This window comes from Bos indicus, chromosome 1 (genome assembly GCF_029378745.1).
Source record: "Bos indicus isolate NIAB-ARS_2022 breed Sahiwal x Tharparkar chromosome 1, NIAB-ARS_B.indTharparkar_mat_pri_1.0, whole genome shotgun sequence".
In the NCBI taxonomy this organism is placed as follows: domain Eukaryota; kingdom Metazoa; phylum Chordata; class Mammalia; order Artiodactyla; family Bovidae; genus Bos; species Bos indicus.
Window position 1 is genome coordinate 46088803 of NC_091760.1, and position 14239 is coordinate 46103041.

General features: G+C 38.2%; 1 protein-coding gene across 20 annotated transcripts in view; it reads right to left on the reverse strand.

The window, feature by feature from the left end:
• The window catches only part of ABI3BP (ABI family member 3 binding protein), a 293142-nt gene that overhangs the window by 159258 nt on the left and 119645 nt on the right, over positions 1-14239 (reverse strand). For all 20 annotated transcript variants that reach the window (XM_070787117.1, XM_070787118.1, XM_070787116.1 and 17 more), the window contains exons 5-6: positions 6355-6536; positions 5786-5841 (exon numbers count right to left, since the gene is read on the reverse strand). In XM_070787117.1, coding sequence (XP_070643218.1) covers positions 5786-5841; positions 6355-6536 — 238 coding nt within the window. The remainder of the gene's footprint in view (positions 1-5785; positions 5842-6354; positions 6537-14239) is intronic.

A 14239-nucleotide genomic window follows, 5' to 3' on the forward strand; every position in this document is an offset into this window, starting at 1 on the left:
ATTTCCTGTGCTAGAGGAATAGGAATTATTAATATATTTCTCTGTGCTCTACAGGTTCTTGTTGGTTATCTATTTCATGTAGTGGCACATATATGTTAATGGCAAACTCTCTCTAATTTCTCTCTCCCCTCCCCTCTCCCCTTTGGTAACCATAAATCTGTGTTCTATGTCTGTAGGTCTATTTCTGTTTTGTGTATCATTTCATTTGTATCATTTTTTTTAGATTTCACATATAAGCGATATCAGATGATATTTGTCTGGCTTCCTGCACTTCATGTGTGTGTGCTCAGTCGTGTCTAACTCTTTGCAACCTTATGGACTGCGGCCTTGCCAGGCTCCTTGAATTTTCCTGGCAAGAATACCAGAGTGGGTTGCCATTCCCTTCCCCAGGGGCTTTTCCCAACCCAGGAATGAACCTGGATCTCTTGCATTGCAGGCCGATTCTTTACCACTTGAGACACCAGGAAAGCCCTAAGGAAATTCACTTTTACCACTTTTCAGGGGACATTGTAGCTGAGTATCCAGTTGGTGAGATTCAATGGGAAGAGGATGCGGAAGTGGTAAAAGGCAATGTCCCTGATGGTCCATCCAGCTTCCTTTTCAGTCCTGGTTAGGGAAAACCCACTCAAATCTAGCAATGACCACAGCAGCAGTAACCAAACACTGTGGGGTACTTTAGATTCACTCTGCATTGCACTACCTTTCCCCTGATATTAGTTTTAAAAAATTAAAGTTAAGAAAAGTAATGATAACACCAGGATGCTATCCTTTGCGAGTTACTCTTTACAGCTTTGTCCATTTGGTGTTTTTGTGACTTCAGCATATCCACTGTTGATTTAACTTTTTCATGAGGCCCCAGGGAGTGGCTAAGTGTTGCTCAAAATCAAATTTCAATGACTCAAGATCTAAACCACACGAAAAGAATTTGGGCCTGTTACATCTTGGTTTTCATTCATTTTTAGGATGTCCTGATGAAAGTTATGAAAGGTACTGACTCAGTCTAACAGCTGACTAAAGGTGAATCTAACATCCTTCTTGTGATAATTGCTGTATTTCTGGTCAGCTAGGGAGGAATCAGATACCCACCTTTGGTAATACTGGTGGTGTAGATATGAAGTTTTAAAGTTTCTGCTTAGGTCAGTGATTGCTAGGAATGCTGCACACAGTCTCTGGGTGTGTGGGGGAGAGATCAGACTATATTTCTCCTTATTTACTCATCTACTAACTGTTACACTTTAAAAACTGATACTACCTCTCTTTTTGCCAATGATAGACATGGCCTTTTTAAAAGACAGGTGGACCTCTGATGGAAAAAAATGGAAGGGTGAAAATAGATGTCTATTTTAGGGGAATTTTGATTCTCAGGAGATTTGGATTAATTCAGTAATTAAACTTAAATTTTAAAATACCTGTTAATAAATGCTATATACTTCAGAAATTCATTGTTTGGTTAGTGAACTAGTCAGATGACTAAGTTTTTAAAAACTTATTTAATAATATATTAAAGTTAGCCATCATTCCTTTATATTTTTATATAATAAAGCTTAATGAACTTATTTACAAAACAGTCTTACAGATATGGAAAAAAAAAATCTTATGGTTACCAAAGAGGAAACACAAGGGGGAGGGATAAATCAGGAGCTTGGGATTAATACACACACACTACTGTATATAATATAGATAACCAAGGTCGTACTGTGTAGCACAGGGAGCTCTTTTCAATATTCTGTAGTAACTTACATGAGAAAAGAACCTGAAAAAGAATGAATGAGTGTATATGTATAATTGAATCACTTTGCTGTATACCTGAAACTATTAATAGCACAGCAATGTAAATCAATAATAATCCAATAAAATTTAAAAAAAAGACAGATAGTAGACATTAGATTTAACCTCGATAAAAACAGGATTCTTGCTTCTCAATATGAAGAAAATAGCCCAATTATCATCTGTTTTTTGTACATGGATCTCAAGTGATACAACTTACATAGGAAGAATCAGGGCTTTGTTTATGCATCCATCTTTTCTCTCATTTTTCTAGAGATGGAGGAAGGGGTGATATTGAAAGTATTTAACAAGCAGTATAACAAAAGCACTAACAATTAGAAGAGACCCCTGCTAAGTGTCCTCTGGCACAATTCTACTGAGAGTTGCCTGCAGAACACATGCTTAGATACACGAGTTACAGTATATAATGTAACAAGATGTTTAAGGTGGGGCTGTATTTGGGAGTTCCCTGGTGGAACAGTAGTTAGGGCATGGTACTTTCAGTGCATGGCCCCAGGTTCAATCTCTGGTTGGAGAACTAAGAGCCTACAAGCCACATAGCACAGCTGGGAGGGCAGAAGTTAAGATGGGGCTGCATTTAATATTCACATTTTAATCTGAATATTATTTATCTCTTAAAATGGATAGCCTCAAGTTCAAATTGTTTTCTCTATTACCCATCTCTTTTCAGAAGGTGTGAAGAAGTTTTTGCTGTGCTTAAGTTTTAGGTGTAAGCATGCATATATGAATAAAAACATTTTTCAACATGTCTTAAAACTCTAGAATTAATTTCATATCTCTTGAAATACTGCCTTCTTTCTGCGACCCTATGGACTGCAGCCCTCCAGGCTGCTCTGTCCATGGGATTCTCTAGGCAAGAATATGGAGTGGTTTGTCATGCCCCCTGCAGGGCATCTTCCTGACCCAGGGACTGAACCCTCCTCACTTACATCTGCACTGGCAGGCGGGTTCTCCACCAGGAGTGCCACCTGGGAAGCCCCAAAATATATACCTCTATAAAGTATCAAACCAACTTTCAGAATCAGCTCTAAGTGGTCACATGAGATGGTCAAAGGCTATCCCAAGTGGTTCTTTTACAACTTTCCCATGTTCCAGAGCTACCCAAAGGCACAGAGGGAAGTTTGTGAAACATTTTTTGTGCTATCCAGACTGTAGCAATGAAGAAAGCCTCACAGAGAATCCTTAAAATATCTTTTTAATTAGTTTGGGTTTTCCTTCGGAAATACCCAAGTGTTTCAAACCACAGCTCGTTAGAGCTGGCTAGAGTTGGGGGTACTCCGCCTCACAGCTTGAAGTGATCAAATATCTGGCTCTGTGTCATAGATGCAGGAAATTTCTTCCTGGACCTTCTTGTCATGGTTATTTATGATGTGGAAAAGATATAAAATTTCTTGGGAATAAAATGTCAATCATCTTTCCCAATCTTGCTGAGTAACTAACCCTAAATGAAATATTCTGCCAAAAGAAACCCAAATTATTGGTATATGATTGCTGTGAAGAAGGAATGAAAGAAACAACATCGAGTCTCACGTAAGCTAAAGCACGACAGCCACGAGGGTGGGAGATAAGATGTGCTTCCTAGGAAACCATTCACAACAGTGAGGATTGTTCTAGAAGAGAATGGAAGAGCAGATCTATTCCTTGTGACTGGATTTGAAAGCCAAAGCCAAAGGGACTTGGAAGTGAAGTGAGTTAGTCGCTCAATCTTATCCAACTCTTTGTGACTTGATGGACTGTAGCCCACCAGGCTCCTCTGTCCATGGGATTTCCCAGGCAAGAATACTGGAGTGGGTTGCCATTCCCTTCTGCGGGGGATCTTCCCAAGCCAGGAACTGAAACCAGGTCTCCTGCATTGCAGGTGGATTATTTTACCACTGAGCCACCACAGAAGGAACGTTAGCAATGGTCCCTTGAATGGCAGAATTCAATACTTGGTACTAAGCTGATTAGTTAAGTATTTGGGAAAAGTACATACCCTCAACAAAGCAGGACCTTACTGCATATAAGATAGCAAGATAAAACCCACATAGTTTAAATTATTACAAAATCAAACTACTAAAACTAAAAAAAAAAAAAATACAGAATTATTTATCTCATCTCTGGATAAGGAAGAGCTTACTAAAATATCAGGCAATTGAAGATATGACAATGGAAAGACAAATAACTTCATTAAGCAAATTAAGACTTGCTTATTTCACAAATTCCCATAAACAAAATTGATAATAAATGTGACAGTAATGTTTCTAGATGATATCACAAAGTCTTTTTTCTTTAGTGTCTTTAGACGATTCAATAAAAAAAAAAAAAGATGCCCAATAAACAAAGAACTGAAACTAAAGGTCGTTAAATGGAAAATACAAATGACTAATAAATAAATGAACTGTATTGGTGTTTTTCCTTCTGGCTTACTTCACTCTGTATAATAGGCTCCAGTTTCATCCACCTCATTAGAACTGATTCAAATGTATTCTTTTTAATGGCTGAGTAATACTCCATTGTGTATATGTACCATAGCTTTCTTATCCATTCATCTGCTGATGGACAACTAGGTTGCTTCCATGTCCTGGCTATTATAAACAGTGCTGCGATGAACATTGGGGTACACGTGTCTCTTTCCCTTCTGGTTTCCTCAGTGTGTATGCCCAACAGTACATTCAGGCTCCTGGACCAAAACAGTGATGGCCTAGAAAGAGCCAGGGCAAGTCTCTACTTCTCATTCATTGTGTGACTTTGCTGGCATCATATTATCTCTGTGCATCTTCTTCTCCTCACATCCATAATTTAGAGATAATACCTTCCTCATTGGAAAAGGTAATAGCAACCTACTCCAGTATTCTTACCTGGAGAATTCCTTGGACAGAGGAGCCTGGCAGACTACAGTCCATGGGGTCACGAAGAGTCAGACATGACTGAGCAACTGACAGACAGACAGACAGACACACGTGCACATGCACACATCTTCCTCACAGGATTCTTAAAACTTACTGAAAACATGGGTGAAAACTTCAAAATCCTTGAGTGAAAGCCTAAGCATTATGATAAATTAACTTAAAAATAAAATTTAAAGTCTTTATATATTTGAATTCTTTGCAGAAGTTGTGTTCTCCATATGGTTTATACAAGAATACATCTATCCTTATTACTTGTGTAAATAAATCTTATATTGACATTAAAAAAAATAATAAATAAATAAATGAACTAAGTGCTGCTTCATCAGCAATCAGAAATAGAAATTTACAAGCCATTTTACATTATTACACTAGCCAAAAATTTAGTGATGGAAATACATAATGTTGAGAATCAGGGAACTACATCAAGACAACTCTGATCCATTGCCACAAGATTGCAAATTGGTAAAAAAAAAAAAAAAAAAAAAGTTGACCAGACATATTAGAAAGTTTAAAAATTGTTAAAAATCTAAATTACTAATTCCTTGTCTAAGTGTCTACATATCTACTTTAAGGAAGAAATCAGAAATGTGAACAGGATTCTAGACTGGAAAATGGCAGGCACATGAAATATACAGACACTGACTGCCCTGAACAGAGGCTGGATGTGTTACAAACCAAACCAGTTGCTTCTTCATTTTGAAAAGGGCTGGCTCTTTTAAGTAGGAAATGTTAGAAAATAGAGGAAAGATTTGAACAATGGCAGGGTAAGGACAGCATCTACTAATTCACTCTTGAAACATCTTATGGTGGAAAACAACTCATGGGACAGAAGATAATAAGAATAACCTCAAAATAAATGGAATACTGAAATACTAGGTTAACTATGTTGAATATCAGAATTTTAGAGCTTTAAACAAATTAAAGATAATTTGGTCTCACGCTTCTACCTCCATTTTCTGAGAAAGAAACTAATTCCTAAAATGTACTTGATAGCTAGGCAGGTAATCCAGTTTCAGTACCTCATAAAAGGACCACTTCCTTATTTAAATAAAAGTATAACACAGACATTTTTAAAAGACTGTTCTTGAAAATAACGTGGTACATACCACAGAGTGGACTTGGTCATAGGTACTTTGGATTTTCCCATTTACTTTGCTTTTACCTGACAAAAACAAAAAGAAAATGACATTCATTTCATTCTTCTTTATCCTAAATCAATTCTTATTAGTCATTATGAAGACAACTACAACTACTGCTGTAACTTGGGCATATTATTTTATTTGCTATCATTCCAACACTGATCCTAATGATGTTTGAAACAAAGGATGAACAAGCCTCAGGCCCCATAGTCTTTGCGTGTTCATTTCCACTGGCCCAGCTGTTTCACTGAATATTCACACACGGTATTGTGTTTTGGCTCAGTTCAGAGATTGATTTAAAACAAGACCAATGGCCAAATAAATTTGGAATGACTTGTTACTGTCAAATGTTAATCATTTTTCAAAGAAACACTCACTATGGAAGATACCGAATTATTAATGCTCAAACTGTTTACTTTTATATTTTCATAAATATAGAAAATGAGAATTAGCTCATATTACACAACTAATTTAAATAAAAATTTATAATTAGAAAAAATAGTACAGAAAGCTCACTCAAAATTTCCAGTACTTACTTCCAACAATAGTCTTGTGATTAAAAATCTTACTCCAAATTCCGCCTTCTACATTGTCTTTCACTCCGAATTCATAGACTGTGTCAGGCTTTAGATTTTCCACAATTGTTTCAGTGGCTGGACAGAGCTGAAAAATCCATTTCTTTTCCTTATCCTTTTCTCTATAGCGAATTGTATAGTATCTGTCAAATAATCAAAGCATGCTGTAAAACCACAGGGAGATTCAGAATGTATTTTGTTTCTTAATATATCACAGACCCCCATCTACTCTTAAGATTTAATATTGGCTTCTCTTAAGATTTTTTAATTTGCAAAGAACATGAAAAAATTGCTCAATGTATGCTTGAGCTTTTCATTTCTAACAGTGAGTTCAGGGACCAGGAAGGAGCACAATCATGGTCTGACAGAATTCCAGCTCTCTCAGTTCTATTTGGAGAAGGAAATGGCAACCCACTCCAGTATTCTTGCCTGAAGAATCAAATGGACAGAGGAGTCTGACAGGCTACAGTTCATAGTGTCACAGAGTCGGACAAGATTGAAGCAACTTAGCACGTAGCACATATAATTCTATTATTTGCTATTTTGCAAAATAAAAGTTTGAGAACACTAAGCATTCATCTTTTTCTAAATGAATAGAAAAGAATACAGGCATATTTTTACAAATACTTAATATTATAGCTTTATAACTGTATGGCTTTAAGCCTTTTAATCCCACGGAGGTATGGTAAAGGTAATATTGTCCAATTTTGTAAAAGAGGAACCTCAGACTCTAATGCATCCAAGACTGCATTTCAGGGGTAAAATTTTCTTATTATTAAAAAAAAAAATCAACACCAATAGTCAAGCGAAGAACACAGTGAGAAAGACCAAACAATGCATATTCAAGATCACTGTTACATATTTGCTATGGGCTTCATAATATTCAGAAACATGTATGGCAAAGTGATGATAATCCTCACTACTGGTTTTTTTTTTTTTTTTTTTTCATCTTTATCACATAGTAGGCTTTGCATATATTATCTCATTTAATGACTCACCAGGCGATACATTTAATTGTCACAGAAACATCTTAAGTGGTAGGAATCATTAATTCCATGTGAAAACGATGTTTCAGAAAGATCAGTTCAGTTCAGTTCAGGTCAGTCGCTCAGTCTTGTCCGACTCTTTGCGACCCCATGAACCGCAGCACACCAGGTCTCCCTGTCCATCACCAACTCCCGGAGTTAACCCAAACTCATGTCCATTGAGTTGGTGATGTCATCTAACCATCTCATCCTCTGTCATCCCCTTCTCCTCCTGCCTTCAATCTTTCCCAACATCAGGGTCTTTTCAAATGAATCAGCTCTTCGTATCAGGTGGCCAAATATTGGAGTTTCAGCTCCAACATCAGTCCTTCCAAAGAACACCCAGGACTGATCTCCTTTAGGATGGATCTCCTAAAGGAGATCCTTTAAGGAGATGGTTGAATCTCCCTGCAGTCCAAGGGACTCTCAAGAGTCTTCTCCAACACCACAGTTCAAAAGCATCAATTCTTCTGCACTCAGCTTTCTTTATAGTCCAACCCTCACATCCATACATGACCACTGGAAAAATCATAGCCTTGACTAGACAGACCTTTGTTGGCAAAGTAATGTCTCTGCTTTTTAATATGCTGTCTAGGTTGGTCATAACTTTCCTTCCAAGGATTAAGCATCTTTTAATTTTATGGCTACAATCACCATCTGCAGTGATTTTGAAGCCCCCCAAAATAAAGTCAGCCACTGTTTCCACTGTTTCCCCATCTGTTTGCCAGCCCAGTGTCATCTAGCCAGTGATGGCAGCAGTGATCTAGCAGCAGTGGCAGAAACAGAAAAGAAGGAAAAGCTCCTCTGGCTCTGATCTAAACAGCCTCCCTAAGTGGGGAGGCTGGACAGATCAGGACAGGCGGTATATTGCTCTTGGACACAGCAATGAGAAGGGCTACATGTATCAATACCAATAGGTTTTATAAGCAGATTATGAAAAAGAAAATTACAAAATGTTGCATGTTTTCAATTGTCTCTCAAAAATTTAGTATCTTTCCCCTACTTCTCATCCCCAAAAATTAAATGGACTAAGATTTACATCAATTGCTTTTAAAGCCCTAAAGTCCCTTATTTACCCAGGCTAAATTGTTTATTGTATCCTCTCTAAGCACCAGACACAAGTTCTTAATATGAAAAAAAAAAAAAAAATTACCCAGAATCTCTAGAAATAAGGGCCAGGACTGTCTGCATAAATTGTGGACCTCTTTGCAAAATGAAAACATGGGGCCCCTTATTCAAGAATTATTAAGAGTTTTAAGACAGTGACAACAGAGCATTAAACCAAGTATGGGTCCTTCTAAATGGAGAACCTGTGTACCTGTATGGGTTGCACACCCATGATGTCAGCAAGCGGGTTATAGTTTTGTAAGTACACAGAGTAGGTGTATCTGTACATTCAGTTTTCTTTCTTACTAGTTACAAACTACTGAAATGCTTGAAATCATTCACTAGCTTGCTTCTCCCTAGTCTCTGGACTCCATACCCCATTCCAAAGTCAAGACGACAAAACAAGTGGAGGAGGCAGTTTCAGCCAAAACACTAACTGCTACTGGGAACAAACGTTATAGAATACTAGTCTTCTGAGTCCTGCGAGTTGAACCATCAACAGCAATTTATGAAACATATTTGTTGACAAGTACATCCTATGGAATTTCTGTTGCTTTTTTACCCCTGCCTTGGCTATTCAAGACTTCAGAGAAGTGCAGAGAAAACTAAAATTAGAGCAGATGGGCCCCCACAGCTTTGCATCTCCAGTTTGGATACATTTCTCAGCTGCTTGCATGATCTGGTGGAGGCGGAGGGCAATGCCTACAGAATTACCAAAGGTAATCTGGGGATTCCAGGGTTCCCAGTAAATCTGATTTTATATCCTCTTCCTAGGAATAAAATCAGACAGAAATATCTTAAGACTACGTTTTTAAAAAATCTAGCCTGTACATTTTTTTCTATTTTGATCACAAAGCATTCTAAATAACCTCTCTTGTACCAAGTTTGGCAGAAAAAATAAAAGTGCAGGCAGCTAGGCCTTCTCCTTGGCTTCAGTTAGGTTCCCTCATCAATACTGGCTTAATTGGTAATTGTATAATATAGGCAAGTTCTAAATTTTAAAAGATCATAAACAAGGCTACTTAGCTATAAAGTGGTGAAGCATATTTTCTTGATTTTAAAGCAAAATATAGGCCTTATGATAAAAATACTGCACAACCTAGCATGGAGTAGGTACTCCGTATATGTTATGAAACTGTTAAGCAGGAAGTTAGGCATGAGTAACCAGCTGTGGCCTGGCAGAAAAGGATGCAAGCTGATCTCTAAACCCCACCTCAGACACACCCAGGAGAGTTCAGAGATATGCTACAAAAATAACCACAGAGACTTTTCCAACTCCTGCAGACCCTAGGCACACAGTGGATACAAATTAACCACAGGGGCTTCTCCAACTCTGGCACATACACCCTTGATGCACAGCTCTGTCCTGAAGTAACCTTAGGCAACCAGGAGTCCATTAAGGGTTCATAAATATTCTATACGTACAGATATCTGATGATAACAGACTGAATTATGGGAAAGACATGCACAATAACGCCTGTTGTTATGTAACTTGCAATTGCCAATCAAAACTCTCATGTAGATGAATATGTGACAGCCCCATTTCGCATGTGCCCAGACATGCCCCCTTCCCTGATTGGCCTTGAGTGTATGCCCATTTGCATTTTGCACAGGGCAGCCAAGAGGAGAAGACGGAGTAAAAAAGGGAAGCCAGGCAGGATCATGGCCACTCCTTCAGTGTCAACCAACTCTCATGTCTTGGGAGTGTACTATCTGCTGTCTATTTAATAAAATATCTGTCTGCTTGAGCTGTAACCAGTCTGTTGTTTTGAATCCCTGCTTCGATGAGACAGGAGCTGAGACAGGAACTAAGGAATCCCGCTTGCTTGAGCTGTAGTCTGTCATTCCAAATCTTTGTTATGATGAGACAAGAACTGAGGGAGAGAAATAGATTGATGTGACAAAACAAATAGAATGGATACTTTGGTACTTGTAGGGTCATTTTATAATTAGAATATAGTTGCTCTAAATGGCCAATGACTCAATCACCAAAAAATACTGATTTAAGCCATTATATCTATAGTTGTATTTTGTAATATATCATTGCATAAGGTTTCACTTAGCAGATCTCAGCATTCTCATAGAGTCAATGTAAATGGAAGGAAAGTTCAAGCAATGTCTATGTGGTACATTTGCAGAGAGCTTACAGATATTTTTAAATTTATTTCCGTGTTTCTGTACAATAAATTCTGAAATTAGCAGAGCCAAAATTATTATAGAAGAAAGAGAGAGGCTGGGAAGTGTCTAAAGCCTGAGAATGAGTGGCAGAGCCAGGAAAAGGGTTATTTCCTGACCCATAAACTAACACTATGTGTACTACATTGGACTGTCTACTGCAGGGCTTGCAAAAGGAGATGCAAAGAGAAGGTAAAATGAATCCGCATGGAAGAGAATTTCAAGGAATCAGAAGTTCTTTTAGCATTACTTAAGGCTTCCATATAATCAGAGACTTCCCATTATTGCCTGAGGATATCCAGGATCAAAAGTTGACTGCACTTTTTTTCTGTGATTAATCAAATTTGGTCACAAGTGCTTGGAGAGGCAACAAGTCTATTAAAGATAGAGGTAGCAGCCAGTGAATGTCGTCAGAGCAGACCTCTGGAAAGCCTGACCAGCAACTGGACATTAGAAACAAGGATATCTCACATCCCAAATAAGTGGCTAGGAACTTTTGAGGGCGGTGTTTGATTCAGCTGGCAATATTCTGTGCTTGGATCTCCCTAAGAGTCCAAAACTGACAATAGTCTTTATTATAACTTAAAAAATACCATAATTCCTCTGAATGTAATGGAGAAGGCAGACAGTGGCTTGGCTTGGATCTCTTTCAGCTGCAAGATAGTAGCATGCCCTCAAGAGAGTCCCTTTGACCACTTACACATCAATTTTCTACTTTGAAAAATAGGGGTTGGAGTAGACAATCATTGAATCCTTTCTGTTTCTAAAATTTTATTCTAGCTACAAATAAGACATTCTATTCTAATGAAATTCAGAGGCAGAATTCAGGCTAGACACGCCAGAGGTAGAAATATCATAAATAAAATTTATGATGTAACTGGCATTGAGTTCTTCTAAGTGAAGAAATTGCATAATGTCAAAATAAGTCTAGTCCTTTTACAAACTAGTCTGGATTGATACACATGGTTGGTCATTTTAGGACTTTCTATACTTTTTTTTTTTAGCAATTCTTTTATCTCTGTGATTAATCCCTATATTTCCTACAACATCTATCATGTTTTTTTTTTTTTTTTTGCTCTCTTCACACCAAAGGACACGTCCGGATGCCCCATTGTCAACATCCTTACTTCCAGTCTTAGACTCTGACTGCTGATACAAAATCTGCCCTCACCCTCTTTCTCTCAAAATCTCCCTCTCCTCCTTCAGTCTCTTTTATCCCTCTCCAATTTTAGGGTTCTCCCTTCTAAAAATAACTGTCTTGGTAATTTTATTCCATTTTATTATTCCATCCACTCTGCATCCTTTCTCCTGATTCTTCAAGATTTTCTCTAAGTCAAAAAGTTGTTCAACTATTTTCCATTATATCAAAGCTAGACTAAAACTAATATTTACTTCTTATTCCTGTCATTACCTTTTAACACAAATTTCTCCAAAGCAATCTATTTTTTTTCTGTTTTTTTACTGCTCATAATGCCCAAATCTCTTTGCAATCTTGTGTCTGACCTATTAGTGTAATAAAACCTCATGATCAAATCCAATGATTTAATCATCTGTGAGTTTCACAACTACCTTAAAATCTCCTCATCATTCTCAAATGTGCTCCTATTCCCGTTGTCTTCACGTTCCTTCTTGCCTGTGTCCACTCTGTTTTCAAGTCCAGTTATGTTTCCCTGTGTGATACCTCTCACACTTATCTTGTCTCTACTCCTGAATAGTAGTTACAGGCCCAGTCCAGGTCCTTACTATCTCTGGACTCTTGGAATAATTTTCAAACTGGAAACCATTTCCAAAATCTCTTTATCACTTACTGTTTCCTGATGTAAGTTCAACAAAAGAAAGACATCTCTAGTTATTTTAGTGCTATCTAAAATGGAACAGTTTATCTGAATTGGCAATTATCACATAATATAAGGTAACTAAAATCCCACACACTCAGAAGATTAGCAGCAAATGCAGTATCATTTTTTACAACCTCTTATGCAAGAATTTTTTACCTGATTCTATCCATGCCTTCTAGGGTAGGTTGTGGTGTGGCCCAACAGAGAGCATCTTTCTAAGAGTTGTGTCTCTGTACCCCGCACTGGCCCCCACCTTGGTTTGCCTGCAACCTCATCTCTCTGAGGTCCTCACCCTTGATGTCTGGACAGTCCCCCTACTATGTGGACAAGGACCTTCATCTCTGACTCCTGCCCACAGCCTGTGCCTCCCCTGGCCCACTCCACACATTTAACATGTGTCATCTCATTTAATTCTGACATCTCTATGAGATATTACTATTATTACTCCCATTATACAGATTTCAGATAAAGTTCAAGGATTGAAGGGACTGGCTAGATGATTTTTAAAGCTAGTTTTGGACCTTCTACTTGCCTATTTGTTTGTACATTTGTTAGGAATTACTTCTGTAAAGTGTGATTCTATGTTGTGTGTGATGGGAGACAAGTACGACACCAGGCATTAATTCAAATATGAGCTCACAGAATAGGGAGGGTGGTAGATGTACATCTGAACACGACTAAAGGAGGCAGGATGAAAAGCAGAGCATCTGAGGGTGGTTGGGTATGGCACTCTGCAGCCTGAACTTATAAAATGGTTACACTGCAAATCCCATCCCAGTGGGAGACTGAAAGCATGACATCCTACCCAGATCCATGGAAAGTGCAACACCAAATCTAAGCCTCATGTCAGGAGAATGCCTCACAGATTCCTTGAGACAGATTCTTAGGGAAATTTTGTGATTTTTTTCTTTAGCCAGGTAGTGGGAACCTGGGGGAGATTCTTAGACGGGTAAATAAACTTGAGCAGTAATTAAGGAAGCTAGATTTATCAGCAGTGGAAGAATTAGAGAAAAACTGGAGGGAGGAATCTCAACTTGCTATAATCCAGATGAGATAATCAGGCTTCCTACGTGGCGCTAGTGGTAAAAAAATCTGCCTGCCAATGCAGGAGAATCCCATGGACAAAGGAGCCTGATGGGCTACAGTCCATGGGGTTGCAAAAAGTCGCACATGACTGAGTGACTTAGCAGCAGCAGATGCAATAACAAAGGAGTGAATGATGGAAGAAATACAATGGAGCAGAGGAAAATAAACAGATCAAAGTTATATTTCTACAAAATAATTGATGAGACTAGACTCCTTATAGGATATGGGTACCAAGGAAAGTGTAAATAATATTCAAAACTCAATTTTCAAACTTAAGAAGAGGGAAGTTAAAGTGATAGAAAAGGAGATTTTTTTAGTGGTATCAGTTCAGTTTAGTTCAGTCACTCAGTCATGTCCGACTCTCTGCGACCCCATGAATCACAGCATGTCAGGCCTTCCTGTCCATCACCAACTCCCGGAGTTCACCCAGATTCACGTCCATTGAGTCAGTGATGCCATCCAGCCATCTCATCCTCTGTCATCCCCTTCTCCTCCTACCCCCAATCCCTCCCAGCATCAGAGTCTTTTCCAATGAGTCAACTCTTTGCATGAGGTGGCCAAAGTACTGGAGTTTCAGCTTTAGCATCATTCCTTTCAAGGAAATCCCAGGGCTGA